We start from the raw sequence: 22882 nt of genomic DNA, 5'->3' as shown, positions 1-22882 counted from the left end.
AGAAAGTATAGGTGCTATGTCAGAAAAGGATTAGGGAAGCCAGCTACAAATTCTTATTTCTAGTAACTGAGTAGTATGAGTTGGGGGAGAAGGTAGAGCCACAGGACTCTCCATATATCACTGCTGAGTTTTCTGGGTTTTTTCTTTTTTTTTTTTTTAAAGAGTTTCTATCCTAACTTCTGCCTGTGGAGCCCAGAAGCATTTGATGTGTATTCCTTCTAGGGATAATAGGATAGGGTAAGATGCTACATGGAAACTATTACATAAGCAAAGTATTGAACCACCGGCAAGAAGTCAGGCTTAGTGAGCTAACCCCAGGAGGCACCATTGTTTCCTCAATATGGATGCATTTATCTCGCCTTCCTGCACTTTCAAAATCTGTGGTTTCAGTTATCTTTGGCCAACCACAGCTAAGAACATTAAGTGGAAAGTTTCAGAAGAGAATAGTTCACAAGTTTTAAATTTTGGACTGTTCTGAATATTGTCATAAAATTTTACATGGTTCTGTTGAGAGGTAAATCATCTCTTTGCCCAAGTATCCATTCTGTATATGTTACCTGCTGGTGCTGGCTAGTTTTAATGTCAGCTTGATATAAGCTATAGTCATCTGAGAGGAGGGAACCTTCACTGAGAAATTACCCTCAGAGGATCAGGCTGTAGGTAAGCCTGTAGAGCATTCTTAATTAGTGATTGATTGATTGTGGTGCCACTCTGTGATGGTAGTCCTGGGTTCTATAAGAAAGCAGGTGGGCAAGTATATTAGGGTTCTCTAGAGTCATAGAACTTATGGAATCTATCTATCTATCTATCTATCTATCTATCTATCTATCTATCATCCACCCATCTATGGAAATTTATGGGAATGACTTACAGGCTGCAGTCTAACAATGGCTAGCAGTGAATGGAAAGTCCAAGCATCTAGTTGTTGCTCAGTCCCATGAGGGTGGGTGTCTCAGTTGGTCTTCTGCATATGCTGGAATCCCAAAGACGTAGGCTCCATTGCTAGTGAAGGAATGGATATGCTGGCAAGGTGAGGGCAAGAAGGTAAGAACAAATAAACCCTTCCTTTTTCCATTGGTTTTATATAGGCTTTCAGCAGAAAGTGTGGCCCAGATTAAAGGTATGCCTTCTCACTTCAATATCTGGGCTAAAGGCTTATGTCTTCCTGCCTCAAAATCTGTATCAAAAGCCTATATCTTCCAACCTCAAAATCCGAATCAAAGGCATATTATCTTCCTGTCCCAAGATTTGGATCACAAGTGAGCCCACCATATCTGGATTGCTCATTTCAGATACAGCCAAGTTAACAATCAAGAATAGCCATCACAGTAAGCCACGGATGGCAAGGCAATAAACAGAACCCCTCGATGGCCTCTGATTCAGACCCTGCCTGCCTCCAGGTTCCCACCCAGTTTGAGTTCCTCACTGGACACATAAGCCAAACAAACCATTTCCTCTCTACGTTGCTTTTGGTCATAGTGATTCGTCACAGCAGTAGTAATCCTAACTAAGACACTGTCTACTGGCCACTTCCTTATTTTCAGATTCACTATCACAATCTTGCAGCGCCTGTTTTCAATTATCTTTTAGTTGACTTAATAGTGGCTCCCAAGTTCTAGAATAATGGTGCTGGCTATCCAAGTAGTCTAAAAAGAAGATATAATATATTCACAATGAAGTGTAAAGTTTTATCAGAGAGATGTACATATAGGGGGAAAAACATGTAGTGTTACATACCACCTACAGTTTCAGACATCCACAAGCAGTCTTGAAAATGTATCCCCAGAGGTAAGAGATATTTGTGCTGGGCGTTGAAGGATGAGGGTATTTAAACTAAGTGGGGGATGGTAGTGTTATAACTGATGTATGGAAGAAAGGATTGAAGCTCTGGGCCTCACCATACTCCCCACATGGGTCACGCGGTAAAGACTGAGAATAGCCAGGAACTCAACTCTCAATTGCCAGAGATCCCTGCAATGTGCAGTCCTGCCAGGTCTCTTTCTTTATGAAAGTGGATGTTGAGAAATAACAAGTTCTGGATCATACTGGGTTTTATTATTATTTATATTTTCCTGAATCACACTGGATGAGCATTTAACATTTTGCAGACCATGCCAGATTTCCTGGAGTGACTATACTAAATTATGCTCTAGCACTTGCCATGTGTCTTGGCAGGAGATAGCACCAGTGTGAATGTTTTGCCAGAATTTTAGCTGAAAACTTGGTTAAAAATTCGTCCTTTGAAAAGACTGTGTTTGTTTGCTTAGTGAGTCTAAACATGTGGAGGACCACAGTGGCTTCTTCAGAGCTTTTCTGTCAAGTTTACAGACATGGTGAGGGCAATGATAGACTTGGGAATTGTGTGATTAAGCAGTCCCCCAACCTGCCACAAAGAGATTATATGTATTGATAATGAGTGTTGTTTATAGATACTTTAACTAGTAGCTTGATTGTGCTGAGTTGCCTTGGATTAGAGAATATAGCTACGTTAGCTTTGAAATAGGTATAACCTGCCTTTTATTTGTGGATTTGGGGTATTTTATATCTTTTGACAAATTCCCCAAACATGTATTCTCTTTCTCACTAATCTTTATAGTTTTTATGCGTTTTTATTTATTTAAAATGCACTGGATTTGTCTTTGGCAAGTAGTAATGGATAAAATTTATTTCTAATTTGGTTTGTTTGAACTGTTAATTGAATAGTCCAGAGTTTTTCCTCAAATTTGAAGTGCTTTCTTTTAACTAATATATTCTGGGTCACACATACATAAATGCCTGTTTATGGATGCTTTTTCTGGGCTTTTGATGTATTTTTCTGGTCTGGTCTTATGAGGATGACACTTTAAAAAATATAGGAGATCTGGTTAACATGTTGGTTTTGAGGGTTCCTATTCTTAGCTGTTTTTACCATATTTTAAGAACTTCAATGGTGATGTCTAAGTACTTAACTAATGTGATCTGGGAAGTATCTCTCAGTTTTAATAGAAACTGTTGAGGTTTTCATGGAAATTGCATTGAAATTACAGGTTCATTTGTGGAAGAAAAATCACATTTTACTAGTATTTTGGCATCCAATCTAGGAATATCATAGTGTCCTCTAGTTTTCCTGTTGTTACTTTTATCTTAGAAAATTGTTTATAGTTATTAAAAATCATATTTCTGCTAGGTTTATCTGTAGACATGCTTACAAGTTACACATGCCATTGTGGGTGAGAAAGCAAAATGGTTGTTACAAAGTATGTAGCTCTTCACCTATGAATTGGGAAAGAATGGCTTCCATGTAAGTTTGGGGTTGCCAGAAGGCAAGTAGAACATTCATATTCACCCAGTAACAGATATTTGTCAATGCTTCCTGTGCACAAGATAGAAGCGTGTGCTGATTTGAGCAGTAAAAACACAGCCCTGAAAGTGAGCTCACACCTGCCAGGAAATGGAGCATCATTTCACATCGCCAGTTTGCATACACAGTCACCAATGTCTAAAAGTCAAGCCCCTTTTCACTTAACTGGGACCTAGTAATGATTTTTGGAGGCACATCTTTTAGGACAGGATATCATGATGTAGCTCAGGTTGGCCTTGGACTTTGGAACCACTTTTCTCAGTCTCCCAAGAGCCTGGGGATTATAGTCATGAGCCCCAAGGCCAGGTGAACAACTTCCTATTTAAAAAAAAAAAAAGCAACCCACAAGTCTTTCTGATGAAGATTCAGTTTGGTTAAGCATTTAGAAGAATTATTAAATGTCTCCCAAATGTTGAAAATGGCAGCATCTTGGGTCTGACTGATCCTTTACTGAAAATGTTTTCTCTTGCAGCTCATTTTAATGCAGCTTGGAATTCTCAAAGGTAGGTGTGACCTCGTCACTAATGGTATCCCAAGTATGCAGGAATATTAAATACGCCCATGTTTCAGTCCCTTTGGGTACACAGATTTTTCTTGTATGAAGAAGAAGTGATTGAAGTACTCTTTCAGGCAGTAGCCTCTTGAGGTTCTCTTTGGCTGCCATCTTGGAACAGAGGATTCTATTTCTCTTTGTGACAGGAGGGAAGTCAGAGTGACTGGGAAGGTCATTCTTCCTCTTTGGGATTTATCCGGTGCTAAAATAAAGTTTTACGGCTTCCTTATCTCTACCTCACAGAAGTATTTGCAGCACCTAAGAAGTGTCCCACTGTAGACTGCCACCAAAATTCACAAATGAAGAATGGCATAAAAATTTATGTGATAAACACAGCCCAGTTCTCTTGTGGCACTAAGAGTGATAAACAGGAAACACAGATTCAGAAATGAAGACCTAGCCCTGTGTTCATTAAGTAGAAGAACAATGATGGTATTAGAAGGAAAAGGCAGCCATTGTTATTCTTGGTTCACAAATTTGAATCCAGCTAATCATAACCATTTGTTGTGAATTAATGAGAAATTCAGAGAGTTTGTAAACTCAGTTTCTAAAGACTTTTAATTCTCTGTGTGGTTGTAATGTTCTCGGACACTATAGCATATATCATGGTATTTGCATCTGTTTAAAATCAAATTCCCAATCTAGTACCCCCATATCTCTTTATAGCACTACATTCTGTTTCTCCATCCTTGGAGCATCCCTTCTTCCATACTGGTCTTTTACTAGCTACCCAGGTTCTATGGTTATTTAGATTGAAGCACACATATGTAAAACTTAAAAGCTAGCATCCCACATATAACAGAAAGCATGCAAGGTCTGTCTGTTTTAGGTCTGGGTTGCCTCACTCATATCAAGGAACACATCATCAAGATAAAATATTTATTTGCTGAGATTTTTAGTCCAGAATACCACCTTATCTACTTTTACACAAAGATCAAGAGGATTTGTGACTGTGTGTGGCTGATTGTCACAGCCATGGCTTTTCAGAGGTACATATTTCTAAGACGGAATGCATGATGATTTTAGGGGGAAAGAATTAATATGTAATTTGAATTCAGATGACAAGCTTAAAAAGAAATATTCCGCTTGGAGAAGCATTCTGAAATATCTCTGGGGAATACATTTCTTTTATTAATCCAGTCAGCCACTGGATGTCATTCTTCCAATTTAATTACGTTTATCTGCCAATGGGTGATTCAGCTCCTTATGCATGTAATTTTAGTTGGTGCAAATGGTGATGGCAAATAATTGTCCTGAGGGAGATAATTGCTGTTATAATTATTTACTCATGCAAGTTAGCCATGTTTGAATTTTACCTCAGTCAGATGATCTGGAAATATGAGTGGGAGAAGCCATCTCCTAGTTCTTGCACATTTTCTGGATGTAATTAGTCCTGAGTACTTTTAAGTATATTATCCCATGAATCCTCACAGGCTTCCTAGACTGGCCACAGTGTCCTTGACACTACTGATGAGGGAATCAAGATTCAAGACCAGGCTGGCAGGCTGGTACAGAATGATCTGTGCTGGTTGTTGTTGCTGCTGCTAAAATGGGGTGACATCTCTGTAAAGATTTTATAGTAGGGGGCTGGTGAGGTTGTTCAGAGTGTAAGGGTCTTGAAATGAGCCTAATGATCTAAGTTTGATTGTTGGTACCCACAAGGTAGGAGAGAAGTGACTCCTGTAAGCTGTTCTCTGACCTCTACACATATGCACTCAACGCGCACACACACACACACACACACACACACACACACACACACACACACACACACACACAAATAGATAAATGTAACTAAAAGGTTTAAAAGTACCCTAGTGCTTAGCAGACTGCCACTGTCATCTTAGGCCCTGTTACTTCTGCAGTCAGATATCCATTTTCATGGGAGGCTGAGCATCATACCCTGGTCCTGAACAATACACACCCTATGTCTACGAGATATGATACCCCACTTAGCCACTCAGCTATTTGGGATTCTCTCCCCTCTGGAATCCCTTCATCCTCACATCTCTCCCATCCTGTGGGGAGCACTTGTATGTTCAGGGATCTTACAGTCTCTCTTTCTTGTGTTCAAGTCCATTTGTCCTCATTCTAGGCTACAGTCTTATTGGATACAGGACCTTGTTAAACTTCTCAGAGAGTACAGGGTACTGTGCCAGGTACTGGATGAATATGCTTTGAGGAAGCAACAGATCTATGTACACATAATTAGCTGATGTTGAGAAGGTAACAGAACATTCAGGGGCCATGCCACTGGCCATCCAGTTTACCTGGGAGCCTCCCTTGAGGTTGTGGCATCTGTCATCACTATTGTTTGTTGGCGTCCCTGCCTCTTTGGATTATTTCAATATGTTATAGTGGTGTGGCATGCTGAGAGCGTGAGAACTTCTTTCAGGAAATGAGGCACTGTCAACATCATTCTCCCATCTCTCTCCTTCCCCTTCCCATGCAAAGGTCTGGAGAAAGGAATGAGAGGTCATTTTTTAGGGGAGAGGAATGATGTTCATGAAGGGGAACACTGTTCAGTTGTCCTCCCTGTATTTGAGGGCCAGGGCTCAGAAAACAGTTGCTTACAGTTTGTGTGTATGCACAGTGGTTATTTGTGATGCCAGCATTCAGACTGGTTAACTTGTCACTATCCAAGTAGGTGATAGGTGTAAGGGTGGTGTAGGAAGACACTGAGGATATGAAGCCTTGGGAGAGAGAGGCAAGGATAGCTTTTGAAGTGACTTTTGCCATAAGTGAGAATGGCCCCATTTAGATTACCTACTCTGAATCCATCTAGTTGGGACAGATGATATTGCAGATGTGGGGCTTTGCAGAGGCTTAACTCCCTACAGGAGTGGGTACTCACTGCAGAGAAATGAAGCCCTTGGCTGTGCATTTGAGGTGCCACTCAAAAGAGAGTGCCAGAACCCAGGCAAGCTCCTTGGTGCTGAATCTTCCTTCAGCCAGACCAGGTGAGCACTGTCTGCCTCCATACTAACCATGCTAGTGATGGCATTATGTTTGGCCAGGGACAGTGTGGCAAGCAAATACTGCTCCTCTCTTTGGCGTCCATACCTCCTCCTGGAGCCATGTTTGGAGGGGGAGAAGGAATGGAAGAGTGCAAACCTCACTTCCACTCCAGGACCCCAAGTCACAGGTCTGACCTGCACTTAGGTGCGACTGTGTGAATGGAATATGAGGCTAAAGTTCTCAAATGAGTAGGATTAGGCCTTAACAAGGGAGATTTATTTCCTTTATCAAGTAAAAATGACTGAAAACTAAGGAACTGACTGAGAAGACACTGTAGAAGAAGACTACTGAAAACACAGAGCTGATTTGTCAAGGAAGATACTTACCATGAAGTTTATTACTTTTTTGTTCCCACGGGGGACATTGTAGCCATACATAGCTGAACTTGTCACAATGTATCCACTGAGTAGGCTGTCACATTTCTGTTTCAGGGCCACAGAGAGACTAAGATTCTGAGTGAGACCTGGCTTGATAACTGGGCAATGTAATGAGCTTCTGAGTCAGGAGACCAACTTCCCACTGCTCTTTGCACTGAGCTACCCAACTCCCCTAGGGCAGAGTGCCTACTGTGTGCTGAGAACTTTGCAGAGTCTTGTTGGTGCTTTATCAAGACTTTAATGCTGACATACATCCAAACAGAATTAACTAACCAGCCAGGGCACATATTTCTAGGGAGCATGGGACACCATGTGCAATGTGAGACCAATCAGACTGAGTAAGGGGCTCTGCATATTCAGTAAGTCTCTTCCTTAATCTCACATGAATCTCATTTTACACCTTCTCTTGAGTAGTTTTCTGGGTGATTTTTCTTCCTAGGATCCATCCACTGAAATAGTCTGAGAAAATGCCTTACAATAATTGAGCCTTCAAAAGTCCTGTTTCTGGGCCCAGTTGTGTTGTGAGTAAAATCTTATTTCCAGTGTCCTGCTTTGCAGGAATGCCTCCTTCTGTGGCACAGTGTTGTGTATAATCATTTGCACATAACTCAAAGAGGTAGGTAGTGACGATTTTAGAAATAGGAGCAGTTAATGGACATTTTCTTTGGGCTGTCCTTTTTTAAAAAATCAGTTTGGAACATTGATTTCTTTATGACAGTGTAGTTTGCTCAATGCAGAATAACTCCCCAAAGAACTTGAAGGGTAGGACAGAAGGAGGGTTTCGAAGTCTAAATGCAGAGGGTCTTCACTCCCACTTCACTGGGAAGACTTGGCATTTGTGGCTCCTTGCTGCCATGGAACATAGAGAAGCTTCACAGGGAAATGCCTCCTCCCCCTTGTAGATGAAGGACTTCAGCTGTATCAAGCTCAGGCCCAAGGGGCTGTGCTGTGTAATGAACACAGGAACCCTTGCACTTATTACCCTGCCTTTGAATTCTCGGTGGTTTCCTTATTTCAGCTCTTAATAATTGCAGGATAAATAGGGGAGTGGGATTCCAAAAGTGCAGCATGGCCTCTTGTGGGGACTCTGATGAATACATATCCATAGATTCCACAGCTGGAGAGGCCCAGGAAGGCTACGACCTTTCAAAAACCTTCCAGAAAAGAAGCCAGTCTCTGCCCTGTACACTAACTGTAGACAAGAATAAGTACAGCAGAAGAAGCTTCATAGACGATCTTTAAGTAAAACAAAACAAAGGATTCTGAAATAATGACTGTTTAAGTGACTGTGAGTCTAGTGGAGGCCATGGAAAAAGCCTGCTTTTAATGTAGTTGAACAAAACGTTTCTGTGTGTGACTAGCACACAGAGACTGGAGCAGAGGTGAAATTGAATCTTAGGATAGATGAATGTATATGTGGTTCTAGACCATGGTCACCCATGCTTGCTCATAGAGCATGCAGGACAGATGGCCTTTGTGGTCTATTGTAAGCCATCTCTTCTCTCTGAATTGTTTGAATAACCCCCAGGACTAGATCTCTCATGGATTATTAACTTCTGTAGTAGGAATCTCTTGACTACAATGAAGAATGGTTTTTAAGAGATTAAACAGAGGGGAGGTGATTCGGTAAGTTTCTCAGTACCACCACCAAAACAACATCAACTCCTTAATAAACAAGCGAAGTACATAAAAACACCCTGGGTACCATATGTGCAGATGCTGTAAGTAACATCCCTCTTCCTTCTTCCACCTCCTCTGACTTTTTAGTGAAGGTGAAGCCATTTTTCTTAGGGAGGAAGCACTAACCACTTTTTTGGCTGATTCAGTGTCTTTCCACATTAGGACAGAAGATGTTGAAATTGCAGTTTCTTGGGACTTTTATGCCAGAGAGAATAAATCATGTTGTCTTGTGGAAGATAAAAACAATCACATAAGTGGTCCATGATAAAGAGGAACTTAAAGGACCCACTGGTGTGGTAATCAGGCCTTTAAAAAAAGGCTGCATTTATTACCTTAAAGCCTGGAGCAAAAAGGCAAGGGAGGACTGAGATGGGTATTACCTTCAAGGAATGATGGCTTGATAAGCTTTGATTTGTGGGTGAGCCCAACTGCAAAGGACAACCAGAATGGAGGGTAAGATCCAGGCTGGGATAGGCTGGAAGGAAGTGGGTGAGTAGTCAGAGCTAGCCTCACAGGAGAGGTGACACATCTAGGCTCTTGCCAGGATAGTGAAGCACAGACAGGATCTGGAAGCATCTGTCCCTGGAGCTCCGGAATGACTGCAGAACAGGACAAGAGCATCTCTAAGGTACAGGCCAGTGGCAAGATCAACTTGCCCAACCCGCCCACAGGAGGCTAAGAATCCAGGCAGTGATGTAATAAGGTTGTGGAAGTGAAGCTTATTGGGGAGAGGCTTGGTAGGTATAGGAAGGCAGCTGTTCTCCATCCACCATGAGGCATGTGGACCAAGAGAAAGGGAGGTGAATGGCAGAGTTGTGGTAGAGGATGAGAATAAAGTCAGAGCTGTGTAGGTTGCTTGGTCCAGGGCTGGTTGTTCAAAGCCTGTTTATGTGCTGAGCATCTATTGAACATCACACATGGTATTGAACAGTGCAGGTGTGTTGAGCAAATGGCATTGCCCCTTTCCGAGTCTATATGATGGAGAGTCAGAGAAGAAACTGGGTGTCAAGGGCAGGATGACTGATGCATTCACAGCAGCTGACTCACTGCAGTGGAATCTAATTCCAGCTTCAGGCTGTGGAAGCAACAAACAGTAACCATTTTGTGCAAAGCCCCGAATTTGGTGCTGTCACATACATACCAGTACAGTTTTTTTTTTCTTAAAATGGTCATCAGTGTTCCCACTCTGCAGAAGACACCAAGGTTCTACCATGTTAGATCACTCGATCAGCATCATAAGGGTAGCAAGTGCTGGGAGGAGGATTTGGATTTGGGTCTGTTTTGACTAAAAAGCCCGTGCTCTTTGAATTATGGCAAAGCCCATAAATAGAGACTACACACAGCTAGAAGCATACCTCTGTTAGGCTGGTTCTACTCAGAGACACAAGAAAAATAACAGAGATTACAGCTCGAGACAGAGGAAGAATTAAAATAGTTCTTTTAATATAATTTTCAGCAAATGTACAGTATATACTTTATATCATGTATCTCTAAACTGCTCATCTGGAAAATATAAGCTGCAAAAAATACAGACTACCACATTCAGAATCTATTAAGTATGTGCTTTTCTTCCTCTTCTCTTCTGGGAATCTGGATTTTTACACCCTTCTGTTAAAGCCCAGCCTCGGTTGGTTTCTTTGGAACTGTTAAGAGTGTTCGGTCAGAGAAGCATCCCCAAACAGGTTTTCTAAAGCATGTCAGAAAGCCATCCCCACAGAAGCGAGAAGAGAGACAGGCCAAAGGAAATTTGCACATCAGGTCAACATTGCTTTTTTAGGAATGATGCCCACTTTGGAGGACTCCTGACCACATGCCACCTCCTTAGTCCTTGTCACAGGCCTGTGCTTGAAGCCTCAAAGGACCAGACATTGGATAATCCACACGGGAACCCTTGGGTTCCTGGGCAGCGCAGGGCTATGTCAGGCCTTGAGGTCTGTGGGTGGTAGTGATGGTGGTGGCGATGGTAGGGCTCTGCCGAGAGGGGCCAGCCCTCAGCTTCGCACAAAGGAGTCTTCTGAAGGTGACTGTGACTCAGGGCAGGTTTTCTCAGTCTCAATGTCTTGATACTCTGTGCCTAAAGGGGAAGGAGGGAAGAAGAGCCAAGAGGAAAAAGAGATGGATCTTTTCTGCATTTCCTACTTTCTATTAGTCTTACTTACATCATAGTGTCATGGCTTTCCAGCGAAAAGGGATGTGCGGGAAGAAACGGCAGTAAAGGGCTAGCTTTCTCTGCAGCTCACCATCAGAAGACCAGACTCCAAGTCCAAGGACTTCTATGGAGGCTGGATCTCTCAACGTATATTTATCTGTAATTCATATCAATACTCATTGTGGGGATGAGCAGATGTACCCCAAATCTAACTTTCTTTTTATGTACATCACCAGTAATAGACCTTGTGTCCACGTGTTACTTGGGATGCCAAGTGTCACTTTATGTTTTTATTAAAGAGGAGGCTGAGTGCCAGGGAAAACCACTTGAACCACAGCTATTCTTTCTCCTGTAGCATTTGGGACCAGTTTATTGTCCTTTCATTCACAGATAGTCACTGCATGCTAAGTGAAACCATCTCCTCACTGGAGCCAGGTCTAAGGGAATGCCATGCCTACGTAAATGAAACTGTGACTTTATTTAAAAAGTATTAAACATCTAACTCATCCCTGTGACAATCTGCAAGCCATGTAGGACTCATTCAGGGTGACAGGTAGCCTTCTTGTTCAATGACAGGAACAGGGAGTCCATAGAAACCCTTGGTTATTGATCTTTTTTTCACCTGGTGGTTTAAAAGGCAACAGTCTGTACTCGGAATTTAGAAGAAGTCCATGTTCTGTGTTTGAATTTTGCAAGGCTCATGTTCTTACAGTCTTGGGAGAGCTCATCAGAGAAGAATTCCCCAGATGATTATTTTTAAAAAGCATGTCAGAATGCCAACTCCACAGAGGCCAGAGGAGGAATGGGATGGAGGGAATGTGCATATGGGTTAGCATTGTTCTTTGGGGTGGGGCAGGAGTGAGAGCTGAGGTTGCTTCTTACTTGGCACAACTGGCTAGGAAATGTTTGGTGCAGCTAAGGTGGGAGGAGGAAGGCACTATGCAAGGTCTCTATTGGTTAACTGTTAAGAGTGAAATAGGCTTTCTCATTTTATGCTCCTGTGTTTGCAGGCAACATTTTGTAGAGATCTTCTGGCTCTTGGCTAGTATCTCTGGGAAGTATCAACTCTCAGTGGGAGCAGGACAGTCTGTGTCAGCACCGCCCCACCCCCAATCCCTCCTCCCTGTAGGTAGATGGATGTTCTGCTGGCTTCCAAGTTCCTACTTTGGTGGTTGTGTGCTGGACTGGAAAGGGCACTGGTTCAGCAATTTGGAAGACCTGGTACTGACTCCTGACAGTCCTAACTAGCTGGTGATCTTGGGAAACTTGAGTTTTCTGGGCTCTTTTTGTGTGATCTGTGGAGATAGGGAAAATGACTTACCTGTCAGGGATAGCACAAGAGCTGCTGGGGTCAACTGGGATTCTGAATTCATGGACCTGGCATGCGGCTAGTAGGCTCAATAAACAAGAGCTCCCAAGCCCTTCTCCCTTTAAGGTGCTAGATTAAAGCTCAAGCTGTGTTTTAGTTGTGTTCCTCTTCTAATGAGATCCCTGCATTGCACCATTCTACTTTATTTTATAGCTTCAGATTATAAATCAAACATTTTTGCCAAATTTGCCTCCATGAGAGACACCTTCTATTTGATTAGTGTGAACTTAAGAAAAACAGTAAGGAAAAGGCAAAAATTTCAACCTACAGAATGTCACATCTCCGGAAAATTGGCTACATTATTCCATTTGCTCATAGCAAAAATAATAATCACTTCTACCTTATGGAAAAATATTCAAAATGTATGATTATTATCAACCCCTGATTGTTGACTTGAGCTGTTATTATGAAAATGGAAATGTCTAGATACTCAGCTTTCCGAAGCCTGCAGTCTGGAGAGAGTAAGACATAGTCAGCATTTAACCTGTTTGAAGTCCCTGGGTCAGGGCTGAGCATATGAGATGAATGTTACAGTACTTGGTAGGAGGCAGGGGTTGTGAGCTCCTGCCTGCTACTGAGGACAGCCTCCAGGACTCTTGATACATTTCAGAGTGCATTCCCGTTTCCTTTCACCTGCCCATCTTGAGTGGAATACCCTATATAAATGGACCACTGAGGTAAGGAATAAAGAACATAGACAGCTAAAACAGGGAGAGCAGACACTCCATCCAGAATACAGCTGCCATTATGTCCTGCTTATCAAACCAGGGGGCATATGAGAGTGTGAGGCCTCTAGTTCATTTGTGCTAGAGACTTCAAGGTTAGGCATTTCCTAGAGGCAGGGAAGGCTCCTCAATATCTTGCTTGGTAAGGAGGGAACATTTATCATGGTTACCAACAGGCACTTTGGACTCATAGGCTTGGGTTTGAATCTTAGCTCTTCTCATGACCTTGAACCAATTCTGAATGCTTCCAGGAAGTCTCATTTTCCTTCCCTGTAAAATAAAACTAGCAATAGTCCCTGCCTCACACAGGGTTAGTGTTTAGATTAAATGTGTTAATGCGTGTAATCAGCTCAGCCCAGCAGCTAGTTCAAAGTACCTGACAAATGTTAGTAACTGTTATTATTAGCTATTACTAGTGCTTACCAATTATTCTACCTGACAGATTGATTAGCTCTGGAGGGCCAATGTTTTATGGTGGTGCTGAGGTGGGAAAGGGCTTGAAGTTCTATTCAGTATCTAGATTCACTCCTCTTTTCCCATTTCCTATAGTTGTCCCTCATGTGTCTGTATCCATCATTTAAGGGAAAAAAAAATATGGTCAGTCTAGTTGAAATGCCAAGCGTAGGGCTGGAAGGATGATAGGTTCTGTAGTTTAAATTCTCTATTGTACCCAAGAGAAAAATAAGATTGCTCTAAACTCCAAAGTTTGACAACAAAAGAGCACTTTCTCCCTTCTTGGAAACAAGTGAGAAGCTTGAATTAAGGTTACTGTGGTCAGGGACATTAGGGTTGATGGACATCTACTCCAGGACCCTTTGGAGAAATGACTGAGTCAATCCTATGGCCAATATTTAGGTGCCAGATATGCCCTACCTATGCTGAACTGTTGGTGTCTCCAAGACACTTAGAGCTTCCTTGGCATACCATGCCATGCCCTTCCTTTCAGCCACTGTCTTTGTAAAAGCTTTATGGGTACATAGCCCAGGCATTTATTCACTTATTGCTTTGAGTTGATTTTGGGTGACAAGAACATGGTAAGTAGCTTTGACAGTTTGATGATCTACAAGGCTTGAAGTATTTTACTAGATAGTCCTGAATAAGAGAAATGGGTTGCCTTTGCTTTGGTGGCCCTATCTATGTGTGATGGTAGGGGTGACTTTTTCCTTCATCTTTTTAGTAGCCACCAGGGAGATATCCACTGTTATTTAGATATCCCCTTTCTCTCTCTGTTGATTATTGCAGTTATCAATCAAAGCTTGCAATCAGCATGAGTGAACTCTGAGTTATCTCTCACACCCAGACAGAATCTGGCTTGGAATGTTCTTTTGTTGATTTTGTTCATGTTAAAGTCTCTTCAGCTCACTGAGCTGTAAGCTCTTGGAGGAAAGGGGCATGTACCTTAGTCTATAGGACAGCACACTGCCCAACATTTTAGATAAAAGAATGAACACACCATGTTCAAATACCACATCCTTGAGAAAATTAAACCCTGCAATGAAAAGTTATGTTGGTATAGACATTCTTTGAGAAGTGTGAGCTCTCGCCTTCTTGTCTGAGGCAGGCAAATACCCCTGAGGTATGCGAACATCTTTGCTTGTCTGAATTTCCCAGTGTAGGTTTGCCAGGTCGTGTTGCTCCTGCCATGGTTCAGGAGTAGCTGAGGTTCCTTACAGGTGTGAAGAGCAAAGGATACAGTATAGAGAAAGGGGATCCCGGGGTCACACAAAGAAGTAATCCCTAACAAATGCCTATGAACAACAACTTTGAACTGCCAGCAAGAAAGTCTTCTAACTGGCTCTTGAGTGGCAGTAATAGTCTGGAGGAGATGGGACCCACAGCCTGTCACTTTGGGTCAGTTCCCATGAAACTGGGTTTTTATTCAGAGAGGAAGAGCTTGGTGTGAATTGGGTGAGTCGGTATATGGATGAGGAGAGAAGGCAGGAGGAAAAGGGCTATGGTTGGATCCCAAATGAATTTCCTAACCAGGCTTTTTTCACTATCACCCTCTCTTGGAAAATGTGATGGTTCGTAGGTATTTGACCTGGATTCTTAACTTTAAAGGTTAAGGTTAACTGTATCTAGGCCCTATTGTTTGGTACTGTCCCTGACTCCTGGCCAGAGAGCTGGCTGTCCCATCCATCAAAATAACCAGACAAGAACAGTTAAGGCCAGAAAATAAATGCTTTCCATCTGTTAGACTGAGAAGCCGATCACCTGGGTCTCCCTGCTCATCACAACCAAACCAAACGCACACAAAAATAGAGTAAGACTCCAATGAACAGCAATGGTAGCTCATTCCATCCTTGTCTATCTGGTTTTGAGTGTACAGTTGATTTCTACACACTGACATTTATGACTCAATGTTACTGAGTAATGTTTTAGGAACTGTCATGCAGATCTTATGACACATGCCATGGTTGGCAAGTTGGGGTTGATGAGAGAACCACTCCTCCCCAGGACCAGAAGCAGCAAGAAAGCCAGATGGGCAGACTGGTAGCTGGCCAACATAAGTGTTCCCCACAGCATTTATCTGTGAGTCCACATGCATACTTACACTTTGGGTTCTTATAGAAAAGCCTGCCCTGGAAGCTACTGGAGAGGATGGACTAGCCCCATCAATAGAAGCTTACACCAAGAAAACTCCCTGGGGGCAGTGTGACTACCTTCTACTGATTGGCTGGCTGGGTGTCCTTGTGTAGGGCATTCCTGTGGGTTGCCTCAGGTGTTCAAGGCTTTCCACAGTGTGAGAAGGAAACTCCAGGCTCTACTGGATCTGGAGATCTGAATGGCTAAGGTACCACCTACAACTCTACTTGAAAGTCATCCACAGAGCAGCTATCCCACTGAGAGGTAGAGAAAGGGAAGTGATTGTTATTGGGAAGCACACACTCCCTTCCTGCTTGGAGGATGTTAACTCTCCAATGGCTCCTTAGTAGCTCTTGGCTTCCTTTATTATTCAGCTCTTAAACATTAGCAGTGGAGTCCTCAGGGGGACTGCAAAAGAAGGATTCTCTTGCTCCTTATCTGCTGTGAGGAAAGTCTGGCCATTTTGCCACTTTGTTATTACCTCCAGGGTAGCAGGGCTTCATGGCCTTCCTTGTGGAGGTGAAAAGTGAGAAGTAACAGAGGCACAGGTGTCCCTGACAGCACACCACCTCAGCAGACAGAAGAAAAGCAGGTTTCCCACAGGCAGGAAGCAACACAGATAGAGAGCCTAAAAACCTGCTTGGTCTACATGTTAGAGGCATAAAGATCTGTCAAAAGTCGCAGCAGATAACTTTTCATCCATCCTTGGGTGCATTCAACTAAGATGGTGGAGGAGATGACTGCAGAAAAGAGAACTCCAGCATTCATTGTCTAGGTCTTTTCCATCCATCTCAGGTTTGCTTTCTGTATGTTCAAGGGAGATCTTTACCAGGGCAGTTTTCATCCAGAATGCTACTCAAAACCCAACCACCAAGGGGCTGGATCTAGCCTTAGATGCACAGTGGTTCTTTATATAATGCAAAAGGAAAATTAAAAGTAGATTGAATTTTCTCTTCTGTCATACATGAGAGAAATTGAAAATCTTAAAGATAGCACAATATTCATTGAAATCATTTTGCCACAGGGAAATTTTAAATTTATAAATAACTATTGATAAATGTGAGCCCTGGAGTTGGGTCTCCTTGTTATCTTTGAGAACATTTTAGGGGAAAAAAAAATCCAAGATACAAAGAGCTTAAAAATTATTTTTTTTTCCAAAAAAGCAAATCATCTCATGAAACAAAGTGTACAACCCAGGGCCTCTGTTTGGAGACATACACAACAGTATAGAGAGGGCGGTAACCCATTAGCCATTCATTTTCAAAACAAGAGTGAACTGAAACCTGTTCAGAATGTGACCAAAGCCTTCAGTGCAACATAACTTACTTTAAGGAACTAGTTGGAGAACCATTTCCCCTTTCCTAGTTATGGAATTGATGAGCAAGTACCCTGTGTTCATGAACAAGGATAGGCTAATGTTTTAGAAGCACCCTGAGTGAGGCATCAGATCACAGCCACACTTCCACACAGCATTCTCTTAGTTGTCTTGGCCTGATGCCTCCTCTACTTTGGGGACCATCATACAGACCTCCCCATTTACACTGTTAAAAATTTGGTGTATTTTCCATCTTTATTCTTCTGGCCTTATTCTTTCATTGCTTCAGTTGAACCGTAAATGGATGTTTAAGGTAGAAAATTAAACCAAACATCCTTTGTGCTCTACTCTAGGGTATGTCTACGACAAAGGTCAACAAAAAGGAATGAAGTGTAAGCTGACTGGGCCCTTTGCCATGCATGTATGTGATCCCATCTGACCCACCCTTGATGACAGTGGCCATATTGTCTTAAGAGTGCTGGTGCAAGAGATTCCCCCACAGGACAGTTCTCTGAGGTTCAGCCACTTTCAACACACAGAGTTCAGGATTGACCTGGGACCTGTCACTAACATTTTCATGCACTGGACATGTGATCACATAGGAGCTTGAGGATTTATGATCACAGACATCACAGCCCACTCTACAGCATTTGCACAGGAAGCCACGCCTTCCCTCTCTCCTGTCCCCAGGAGCATGGCTCCCATTCACACAAAGCTACATCTGAGTGAGTCTCCTTCACAGGCTTGAAAGGATGCCAATTGGAATATGAAGCATGAATATGAAAGCGCTTCCCTTGACAGTGACATCATCATGGGTAATAAAGCCAGAAGGCAGATTTGCAATTTGTCACATTATCCCATCCTTTCAAATGTGATTCTTTCAAAGCCGCATTTACACTCTTTCTGGAGTATCTTTTATAACACAGTGTATTTTTTTTTGTATGGTATCAGAATGAGGATAAAAATTACAATAGATTAATTGCATCCCTTGAATCACTTTATATTTTTGGTGCACTAAAAAAGGAGAAAAGTAAAAGCTTTGTTAGTGACTGAAGGGTTAACACAGACTCAAGAGTAGTTAAAAATAGTATCAGAGGATTATACATACAACAGTTGGAAATTCGTACGCTTTGTATTTTTTGTTGTTTTTGAAAAAAATGGCAAAATGTTTGGCAAACGTAAGCAAATGACTTGGGCTATGTTGGGGCTCACCGGCTCTGAGCAGATCAGTCATAGCCAGATGAGGCCACAGCTTCCTGAGGTCACACTGTGGGGCTGGTAGGGAGGAGGTGCTAGGAGATGGGGAGGTACATGCCCCCCAGCCAAGCTCCCCCTTGGGCCCTCAGTCTTGAACATGGAAATGGAGCTGGTGAGAGGTGCCAACCACAGACTCCAGTCCGGATCGCCCATCAGCATCTCTCAGAGAACTCTGGGGACTTGAACCACACGCAGACTGGGTGAGTGGTCTACATAGTGACCCATATTATGAAAGTTGGAGAGAGGAGGGGGGCTTCCACCCCTCCAACCTGCATATCCCCCACCCCCATGGAAGGAGAGGGGGTCACTAGTGCTTAATCTGGCAATGTTTTCAACTTGAACTTGTGATTTTTAGTAGACTCTTTTTTTTTAATGCTTTTAAAGTTTTGTATGTGTATGGATATCCAGAAACGTCCATCCTCCAAGCTGGCCACAAGTGTTCCCTGAATTTGGCAGTGCCTGTTGCTTGTAGCTGTTGGCATCGTGAAAGCCATGAGGTACCTTCCAAGCAGATTCCGAGCCCAGCAGTATGCATGTCCTCCAGGGCCATCCCATCCTCTCTTTATTCTGAATCCTGACTGGCTCTGAATTTTTAGAAAAGAACAAAGGTCTTATGTGTATGCGTGTGTGTGTGTGTGTGGGTGGGTGTGTGTGTGTGGGTGTGTGTGTGTGTGTGGGTATGGGTGGGTGTGGGTATGTGTGCATGTCTGTTTTTGAAATCCTTTTTTCTTTCTCTCTCTTTTTTTATTAAGAAAAAATGACCCTTTGTTCACAAATACAGAGTTCAGCCCTCCTCCTGTAGTCACTATAAAACGGATTCCATGTTTTCACACCACTCATGGTCTTCCAGGTTATAGATAAACTTTGTCCTATGTGTCTGGTGTGCGGGCACAGGGTCCCTCCCCAGATTGTCTAGGGTCAGAGTAGAGGCAAAGAACTCACTGGTGCTCAGCCCGCCCTCGTGGTTTTTGATGTAGCGTTTATAGTTTTTCCGCAGGCACTGCCACGTGGTGGTGTAGAGAATGAAGGCAAAGGACTTGAGCGCAATGGCGATGCTGACATACAGGTATCTGTAGACCACATTGTCATAGAGGACGCAGGCGCCTTGTTCCCCACAGAAGGTACTCCAGAACAGACACGTAGAGTCGATACCAGCCCCAAAGATGAGAGGTGGAGGGATGAAACCTGTTAGAGGGAAGAGACCATTTTAGGTTTTTTTGGGGGGTAGGGGGGCTCAGATGAATAGTTCACTGCAGAGAGGGGCCCTTCCATCTATGGCTATGCACTTGTTTACAAGACTGCTGGGAGAGTATGCTTCATCACTAAGCTCTAGAATGCTCTAGAGTTCAAACCACTGGAACACACATGCACATCTAGTCCAACCTTCCTTATCCAGACAAAATCATTGAGCTCTCTAAGGCTGAGGCTAGCTACATGTAAAGTATTTAGGATGGTATGTACTGAACCTGGTAACTTTAAACGTAAGATATGTGATAGCTGTCATTATTCCGAGATGGAAAAAATCTCTCCTAGAGCCTTCTTAGTAGTTGTCAACCTCCTAGAGGGAATTTCAAGGATATGTGTGTGACTCTGCTCATAGCCCTCTTGCATGGGGTTTGCAGGGCTGTGAGAATGCCAAGTGCAGGGGCCAGGGACAAGAAGTAGAATGCAAAGAAGTCATACAGTGTGAGCACACAAAAAAGACACATTTATAGTTTAAAATGGGACATGCCACACACATACTTGTGGTTACTGTTGGTCCAGTTATTAAAAAGTTATTAACACTGTAAAGTGTTCTCATGCATTGATGATACCGGATATCCAAAACAATCATTATAAATGCTAGATGAGATGAAAACTGTCCCCATTCTTAACTCAGGTCTAGGGCAATCTGCTGTTTTGTTTGCCTGCTCTCAACCCTTACTTCTGCGCCATGTGACCTGCCTTAGACCACCCACAGCCAACAAAACCCCATTGTCTAAGATACAGCTCAGTCATTACATGTTTGTTTCTTTTTTTAAAAAAATGGAGTCTTGCTACATTGTGTAGGCTAGACTTAAATTTATAGCCTCATGTGATCCTCCTGTACCAGCATCCAGTGTAGCTGGATTATTATTACTTGGTTACATATCATTATCCTGGGCTTAGTCATTTGCCTGTGTGTGTGTGTGTGTGTGTGTGTGTGTGTGTGTGTGTGTGTAAACCAGAGGTCAGCATTCAGTGTTGTTCAACTGGAATTGTCAATTTTGTTTTGAGTCAAGGTTTCCGATTGCCTTGGAACTTGCCAGTTTAGTTATGTTGGTTGCTCAGGGAACTCCAGAGACATACCTGTTCTTGCTGCTTCCCTAGTGTTGGGATTACAACCATGTTTCTGTTTGTTTTAAAGTGAGAATCAGGTCCTGCTTGCTTGGCAAGCACTTTACCAACTGAGATAGCTTCACAGTCTGAGTCATTAGAATTTTGAAAATGAAATATAAGCCTGAGGTTTGATCCTCAGCCCTGAAATAAAAAAGTCTCAGGTGATTCTGGTCTGTTTTGAGGAGCCTTATTTATTGGATAGGGAAAATGAATAAGTTATTAAGTTACTAATACAAATTCATTGTTCAGGATCTCTAGCATTCCCTGAGGCTACACTATGGCACCAGCCACCTTCTGTGACAGACCTCAACTGTGAGACACCATGGCTGAAATTAGAGGTGGACAATCCTGAGACTGTAGGACTGATGTGCCACTCCCTAGAGTATTCCTTCCAGGGATAGTCCTGGACATCAAACTTTACTTTTCACTGAAGGTCTTTCTGAGGATTTGATTACACGTAGACCATTTGTCCAGAAAAACAGATATATTCTCCAAACCAAGCACATGGGTTAGGGGGTCAGGGAACTGCAGACTGGCACACCAGTCTTTCAGATGTCCAGATGATACAGCACCACCAGACTAAAGTGGTGCCTGGATATGGGAAAGCCGTGTGGAGGCTTCAGCACCTCCCCGTTTTAAGATGGGCCTTAATGGATTGCTGGGTTCTATTTTACCCTCTGGGAACTGAGAGGTTGGCAGAGCTGTCTTCTAGGTCTTGGTGTCTTGGCTCTTCTCCTAAGTCTGTTGCTTGTTACCCCAGAGAGAAACCCCACAAGATGGATTCTATTAGAAACCTCATTAAACTCCTCAAGCAGCTTGATTTAATAAATATTGTAAGCCCAGAATCCCCTACAAGCTGTTCTCTGCTCCTGGTGCAGACTTCCATCCTGCAGAGTGGAAACATGTCTGCTCCACTCCCTGTGCCCTGAGGCTGCTTAGGAGCTCATGTCTTCCCCACTAGCTGATCTGGAGCATGCTCTCCCCACCCCAACATGGAGGGATTTCCATGGCAACTGATGCACTTGTGGATGGATCTGTGGCTAAATGGCACTGATTTGACCTATTCTCGGGCACAGTGGGACAGCATAAATCCATTCACCTTTCCCATTTCTTGTGGTTTTATTTTGTGATTAGCTACCAAGTGCTCTTTCTACCTCTTGTGACCAATCTTGAGGTCATCAGCCTCTGTCCTAGCTACTCGTCACCCAGCAGTGAAAAGCCAACACTGATGGGCACCCTGCTCAAAGGACATCCTGGTGAAAAAGTCTACCACAGGGAGGAACCAAGAGTTAGATGTTCTTTACTCCATCATGCACAGATTCCTGGACACATAGGCAACTGTGGCAAATCAGAATATATTTTTAGCATATCACAGGCACCTGCAGTATAAAGGAGCCATTTGTTAGGACTTGTTCAAGCTCAAACTCACTATGCAACCCCTCCATGATCCAACATCTGAATGAGACTTTTTATTTATAATATTCAGTTGTCTTTAAGTAGGGTATGCATGCTTTGTGCTCTAAAGGTGTCAGTTTTATCCTATTGTCAGGTTCCCCTAGCAAACAGTGATCTGAAAGAACTAGACAAAGCCTTCAAGTAATTAGGAAGCTGAGTGTCCGTTAAAGCTTTCTACACTACACTCAAGATCTGAGAAAACTGGTGGTAGAGATGAGAGAGGTTTTACCTAAGGAGATGGGAACTCTAAGGCATTACACTTCATCTCTCAGTATCTCTGTAAAAGATGGGGCTAGGGTACAAATTAGGTGCATGTTTTTTGCAAGGGGCCTGACCCATTCACATGGTCAGAACTTTTGCTAACTCATTTATCACCTACAGGGAATTGAGGGAGGATTTTAGAATAAATGCTAGACTGAGTAACTAAAGAATAACCTTTGAGAGGCTTCCTTCATATATCTACATAAAGTATTAGCTTTCTTTTCTGCCAAATTAAACACTTCCCTTTTATTGACTTGTAATTCTCTCCCAAGGGTGGACTCAGCTATTGGACTCTGAGTTCCAGGCTTGGGGAGGCTACACAGATGTAGATCTGAAGTATTCTTTCTCTCTGGAAGTCTTTGCTATTTGGAACTCCCCCGAGCAGTCACTAATCAGGCTCCTAGCCCCCTGACTAATTTTCATACTCAGCCATTCATCT

At 42.8% G+C, this 22882-nt stretch overlaps 1 protein-coding gene across 3 annotated transcripts in view; it reads right to left on the bottom strand.

The window, feature by feature from the left end:
* Window positions 1–10390: 10390 nt before the first annotated feature.
* Slco3a1 (solute carrier organic anion transporter family member 3A1) overlaps window positions 10391–22882 on the bottom strand; it is a 279214-nt gene continuing 266722 nt past the window's right edge. The window contains exons 10-11 of one of the 3 annotated variants that reach the window (XM_027408153.2): window positions 19312–19554; window positions 10391–11042 (exon numbers count right to left, since the gene is read on the bottom strand). In XM_027408153.2, the coding sequence (XP_027263954.1) occupies window positions 10960–11042; window positions 19312–19554 (326 nt within the window). In that variant the 3' untranslated portion in view covers window positions 10391–10959. The other 2 variants (XM_027408151.2, XM_027408152.2) reach the window with 2 other exon arrangements.

Source organism: Cricetulus griseus, chromosome 3, assembly GCF_003668045.3.
Source record: "Cricetulus griseus strain 17A/GY chromosome 3, alternate assembly CriGri-PICRH-1.0, whole genome shotgun sequence".
In the NCBI taxonomy this organism is placed as follows: Eukaryota; Metazoa; Chordata; class Mammalia; order Rodentia; family Cricetidae; genus Cricetulus; species Cricetulus griseus.
This window is presented reverse-complemented; position numbering and strand designations above follow the sequence as displayed.